Raw genomic sequence first — 6632 nt, 5'->3', positions numbered from 1 at the left:
GAGTGAAGCAGCAACACCCTCTTTCTTGGCCACACTACTCAGTTGCTAAGAGACAAAAAGACAAGGAAGGTGAGCGAAGCCGGAAGTCCCGCCTGTCAGCCCCCGTCCCTCTCCGGGCCGCTTGTTCCTCGTTGGCCACGCTCGCTGTCAGGTAGCGTGAAGGCGCACGGTATTGGTGGAGTTGCGCGAGGCTCCGCCTCTAGCCACGCCCCTTTCCCTGTCGGTCTCTGTTTCTGTCTATTTTAACTGGGGTGGGGTATCCACCGAGTGATTCTCCTCCAGTCCTGCCAGCGCGGCTGGTAGCGCTGTCAAGGTAGCGCGCGGGCGCTCGGGATTGGTCAATATGCTCGAGGCTCCGCCCATAGCCACGCCCCTCGCTCCTGTCTGTGTCTATTTCAATCGGGGTGGGGTATCCAGCGAGTGAGTCTCCTCCAGTCCAGCCAGCGCTGTCAGTTAGCGCGCGGGCGCTCAGGATTGGTCTATCCGCGGGAGGCTCCGCCCATCGCCCCGCCCCTCACCCCTGTCTTGTCTGTTTCTGTCTATTTCAACCGGGGTGGGGTATCCAGCGAGTGAGTCTCCTCCAGTCCAGCCAGCACTGCTGCTGCAGCGACCCGCGGCCTCCCCGGAGAGGCGGGCGGGCAGGCCGGGGAGAGCTTGGGTGGAGAATCTGGACGGTAAATAGTTGCGTTTCCCTGTCTCGGTGGCTTCTTGCATTCTTTGCTGGCTCTTTCTTCGGGAGTGAGCGTGCTTTTCCAGCGCTTGCACACACCACACACACACACACACACACACACACACACACACACACACACACACACACACACACACACACACACACACACACACCACCCCTGCTCCAGCTCTCCTGCGTTTGGACATGCACATGCACACACGCGCGTCTCTGGGACAGTTTACGGGGGGGGAGGGAAAAAGGGGCGCCTGAAAAGCTCGTTGCAGCTTTTTCCGCTAAGGGGGCCCCCCTGGGGCAGCCACGGAGGAAGAAGGGACAGCCCCTGGTTCCAGCTGCCGTCGCTTACCCAGGCCACACAGTTGGAAGAGAGGGGTATTTGTTTATTTAAAGCCACCGGAACAGGGGCCGGGTGGGCACGGGGACGATAAAGAGGGTGTCAGAAAGAGATGGGTGTAAGATTGCAAAAACGGGCCAATAGTTTTGAGGGAACCTAGGTCCAAGGCAAAGGGGCAGGAGGCGCTTGGGGGATATACTTTGTCTTCAGTCTGTCTGTCTGTCCACCTCTCTTGCAAACCCAGCTTGAAGTTCTACACTGGCAGGGGTGGGGCCTGAGCAGGAAAGGGGCTCAGGCGTCCCGACACAAAGCTTTGGACAGCCTCGGGTGCATGCTAGGAGAAGCTGGGAGAGACCGAAGTGAACTCTCTCCTCCTTTCTGGCTGTGTCTGCTCACGTCAGTCTCTCTCTCTCTCTCTCTCTCTCTCTCTCTCTCTCTCTCTCTCTCTCTCTCTCTCTCTCTCTCTCTCTCTCTCTCTCTCTCTCTCTCTCTCTCTCTCTCTTTCTTTGGCTTTTCACTTGAGATCTTACTCCTTGCATTTGTCTAAAGAACTGTTGGTCGCCTGTCCCTGTTCATGTGTCCTTCCTTGGGTGATTTTTAAAAGGCAAAATGCACGTCCTAAGATTTGGTGGACAACAGCCATGCATGTCCCTTCTGCTCCTGTTGAATAATTTGTATGTTTAGATAACTTGGAGAAAACTAAGCGTGGAAGCAAGATTTTTTTGGAGTTAGTGGTTTTGAAGGGACTTCATGGCTCGGATTTTAAATTAGAACTTAAGGCTGGGAGGAAAGAACATTGTATCTGTCACCTGGTTTCTGGTCCAGGAAAACAATGTGAGTTGGCTTTGTTGTTGTTTGTTGTTGTGGTGGTTGTGGTTGTGGTTGTGGTTTGGTTTTTAGAGGTTTGGCTATTTGGAACGTGAAGACGATGCTGTTCTTTAAAACTTCTTGTTCCAAAGCAAATGCGTGGTCATTTCTTCTAAATCTGCTGTGTGTAAAGATTGAGGGAACAAATTCACAATGCTTAGTAAAGTATGAGCCATCTTTTTGACTTGAGTGATGCAGTGACACGTGGTGGTATAAGTTAACCCATTCAGTCCTATTGGGTCAATATTTGCATGACTAACTTTTACTTTTTTTTTTTTTAATCCGCTTTCTCAAAGAAACAAGGTCCCAGATGGCAAATTCTATGAATGGCAGGAATCCTGGTGGTCGAGGAGGAAACCCCAGAAAAGGGCGAATTTTAGGCATCATTGATGCTATTCAAGATGCAGTTGGACCTCCTAAACAAGCAGCAGCTGATCGAAGAACAGTGGAGAAAACTTGGAAACTTATGGACAAAGTGGTAAGTCACAGCTGTCTGTATCTTATTCTAATCTTGGGAATGGATTTCCCCAGTGTTAGACTGTTAATCATACAAGTTATGCAATGGGTTTTAAACATTGGCTTTTTCTTACAGTCACTCTCTTTTGAAAGGTTGGATTCAGAGCAGACACCTTTTGCAAAAATAAAACAAAATCTTTTGTCTGATTCTTTAAGGTTTAGAGTTCCTCTATCATCTCAGATGTGCAAAGTTTTACTGTTGGCTACACTTTTTTTGGGTACATGCCATGGAGTGAATAATTTGGAAATGTGATGGACTACTCATGACAACCACAGTACATGCATGATGCTGAGAAACTTCACTGGGGAAAGAACCCAATGAGTCCTTAAGAAGGAAGCTGTCTTTAAGAGTTTCCATTTTCATCTTTGAGAATTCATCTTCATTAAGGAACTTTTTTTTGTTGTTAATGATCTCGTTACAGTTTCAGCTACTATTCCATTTTGAAACAGGAAACCTTTTTTGATTGCGGCATTGTTTATTGTGAAAGGAAAATTTATGAAGGAGGTGGTGGAGCTGAAAGTATCAGAAACCCCCTGTGGTTTCTGCCCGGAGCTTTCAGATGAGCTACAATTTCATGAGAAGAAATCAGGCTTGATGTCAGTACCCAGAGCAATCTAAGCAGTTTTCACAGGGGTCAACTGAGGAAATGGTTAGAGTTGGCATTCTAGTTTATTATTAAATAGGATTATGAAAAAATATTAAAAATTTTTAATCAGGGAAAATTTCCCTGGTGTAATGGTCACTTTGGGATACTTTATGCCTTGATTTCTGAGTTTGAGCTAGTTTTAAATGTAATTGTTGTAGACTTATGTCACTGCAGAAATGAGGTTTAAAAATTATGCCTGTCGGATGAGTTAAAACTCATATGAAAATACTTTGGTATTGTCACCTTTAGTTTTGTTTGCAAGTCTATGCAACTAGTTTGCCTATTAGCTATATAGGCTGGAGAATGATTTACTATATTTTCATTGATTCTTTTAAAAATTCAGACGGATGAATGAACTTTTACTATTTTGTGACCACTGGTGTTGGGGGAAGACCTGTTATTCAAATTATGTGGTCCCTGAACCAGATTGTCTTTGCCAGAAAAATATCCTTAGTTTTGCTCTTCAGTGTGACCCATTTAAGCTGTTGCCAATTTATTCAAATTGTTATATTAAAGTGCCTCAGACAGAATGATGTCATAATATCAGAACATTATAACTTGCTCCTTGAGGTCAGGTTTTGACTTTAGTATTGGATACTTTAGAATGAGGAGTAGCCAATTGGAAAAATTGCATATATTTGGCAGGCACAGTAGAAAATGTTTTTGCTTCTTTAGAGTATGTAATTGAAGGTTAGACTCATTGCTTTAAATCATTAGTTGGGAATAAAAGAAGGAATTCAAGGAGTTTTTCTTATATGAGTGGGTAGCAAATGGATCATATTTTACCATGAGGCTGAGCCTTCCTTCCCATCCATTTCTTTGTGTGGTCAAGATTTGTACTTTTGTGAGTGACTGTTACAAGATCAAATGAAAAAGATTGATGTGAGGAAGTGGTGAGCCATAGTTTACATAAAACTATTATTTTTGAAACATTAAAAATAATGGATGTGATTTTGGTCTGTAACTGATATTTAACATATCATATCTACTTTTAATTGTTTTTTACCATGGTTTATAGTGAACTAGAAGGTCATTTGCTAGTTAAGCTTTTTACCACTGTTGATTTTATTAACCCTTTTGTGGGTTTTGGTGTGTTTGGCCACTCCAGTTGAGAAACTTTGCTCACAAGGAAATGTATTATCTACAATCTGTAAGTGGAATTCAGGTGCAGATTTTGGCAAAGGTGCATTGTATGACTTTTGCTGTTTATCTTCATGATTTGTCAAGGCTGTTAATAGATTCATTTGTGAATGCATCTGTGGGCTTTATGTAGCTAAATTACAAAAATCTTAAATTTAGTCTGTTTCTCCTTACTGTCAAAGCAGTAAAAAGACTGCGATACTTATTAATTGTTAATGTGTTTTGTTTCAATGTATAATGTAGAGTTATCCCCCACATCTGTTTATCTTCAGTGGTGAAGGAAGTGGCTCATAATATCAACAATGTCTTGGTGATTACATCAGGACTTTTATTATCACTCCAGAAGTTAATCCCCTGACATGTTACTTAACTGTTTTATAAAATAATTACAATTGCCAGAGTTTGGTTTGTGCATGACAAAAAATAGTAACTTCAGGTCTAACTGATCGTTATGGAAAGAGCATGGTTAAGTGTTTATTTAAAGTTGGCATTTTTCTTTATGAAGTCTCTTTAACAAGGGAAGACCTTGTAGAACTATAAAAATAAGTTTCAAATTTAGTTTGTCTCAGCTTCTCATAAAGTAGATTATTTTACAGGGAAAAGAAGCAGTCTTAAACTGTAGGCAAAATAACTAATAAGTGAATTGTTGAACCATTCTGTGGTCTCTCAATATTAAAACTGTCAAATGATTCCAGTTCCATAACAACATAACATTGTTATGTTTCCAGAGGGTAGGCTTTCTACTTACACCACTGAAAGTTGGAGAGATTAATTGCCCAGTTTTGTTCCTTGGTAAGATTTAAAGTGTTTTGTCACAAAACATCTGTGGCACAGAGTTAGCATACTCTGCTTATTAAGAAAAAGTAAAGTAGCTTATCTAAAGCATTCCAATCAGACATACTTTCTGAATTAAGTTCTGTGTCTCAGTATAAAAAGTCAGTAGCTAACCCAAATCTCTGAGAGTATGCCTGTTTATAAGTGTCAGAGCCGTTATTCACGAATATAAATCTAAGTACAAATATATCTTTGGGGTGTGGTCTGTTCAAAAACGATTATAAAAGTGGGATTTCATTAACAAGTACCATTTATTAAGGTCCTACTATGTGCCATTCTACTACTGTGAATGAAAAACACAGAGTATGGTTCTCTATATCTGTCCAGAGGCTCAGAGGCTAGCATCAAAGCCAACCATACAAATAGATAATTGCCATGTAGTATGGAACGGGTTGTTAAGCAGACCTATACAATTAGGGAGCAAAATAGATGACATCCACTTTTTTTCTGGCTACTGTGTTAGACAGTTGTCTTTCTGAATTCTGCTGGTCATTGCCTTTAGGAACAATATTATTGTGCTGTTGTTGGAAATGCTGAGGTGAGGATAAGGAAATGATTGCTAATCAGTATTATAGGAATGCTCTTTTATTAATGTGAGGTTCCTGAGCATGATTTTTCATAAGTATCTTACTTAGGTGATGACAAATAGAAGAAACACTTCTTCTACCTAATAGATATTACATGAACTGAGCATCTATGGATGTTCAGGAAATTAAAAATAAGTTGTTGCTAAAGAGCAAAGCAAATTGAATACCTGCCTATATTTTTTGTGTCTTACTTTCCTTGTCATTTAAAAGTAGATTACCACAAGTGTTTTAAAAGCATTTAAAAAGTGATGCCATGTAGCTATTTCCTGCTTTTTACCTTCTGTACACTTACTTGTATTTGTCAAACTAGGAATATAATTTTTCTCATCTCCATAGCCATACTTTCTTTTTTAAGTTTGGTAGTCAAAGATGTTTAGATTACTTAAGTTAAACGAAATAGCAAAACAAAAACAACAAAAACAACATATTTTCTAAGTTTTTCATATCTCTTAAAAATATTGCATATGAGTAAAACTAAGTGTTTTGATCTATTTTGTTGATTTTCGAGATTATTACCTTCCTTTAACTTTTTTGGATAGTGGTTATTTATTTTTTTAATTCTTCACATCTTTTCTCATTGAGATTGTTTTTGTTGAAAGAATAATGGCCCTCAGTAAACTTGGATAGTCAATGAAACTATAGTAATTGTATAGACAGTTTTATGTTATACTGAGTTATATTTTTAAATTCTTGCTACATACATGAAGTGATCTCAACATTTGTTACTTCTCACTTCTTGGAGAAAACTTTGGATAAAATAAGAGCTTTAAAGCATCCCATCAAGATTTAACTTAATTCTTTGGATGAAGGGCCTAGCTTTAATCCAAGTTTTGATCAGTATTCTTTTTACTCATGAAGTTTTAAACTATTAAGATTTTGAAAAAGCAGTTTCCCCCTTTTCAAAATGGCACTATGTTATGTACTGTTGATTGCATTCATTTGTCAAATCCCAAAGATGAAAAGATAGATATTCATAAATAATGCCATATGGAAGGATATAGTAAGTGCTATGATAT

General features: G+C 40.0%; 1 protein-coding gene across 1 annotated transcript in view; it reads left to right on the top strand.

Annotated features, from left to right (window-relative positions):
- Positions 1 to 635: 635 nt before the first annotated feature.
- The window catches only part of CBLB (Cbl proto-oncogene B), a 205233-nt gene continuing 199236 nt past the window's right edge, over positions 636 to 6632 (top strand). Inside the window, exons 1-2 of the mRNA XM_049785680.1 lie at positions 636 to 674; positions 2189 to 2370. Coding sequence (XP_049641637.1) covers positions 2203 to 2370 — 168 coding nt within the window. The 5' untranslated portion in view covers positions 636 to 674; positions 2189 to 2202. The remainder of the gene's footprint in view (positions 675 to 2188; positions 2371 to 6632) is intronic.

This window comes from Suncus etruscus, chromosome 13 (genome assembly GCF_024139225.1).
Source record: "Suncus etruscus isolate mSunEtr1 chromosome 13, mSunEtr1.pri.cur, whole genome shotgun sequence".
In the NCBI taxonomy this organism is placed as follows: domain Eukaryota; kingdom Metazoa; phylum Chordata; class Mammalia; order Eulipotyphla; family Soricidae; genus Suncus; species Suncus etruscus.
This window is presented reverse-complemented; position numbering and strand designations above follow the sequence as displayed.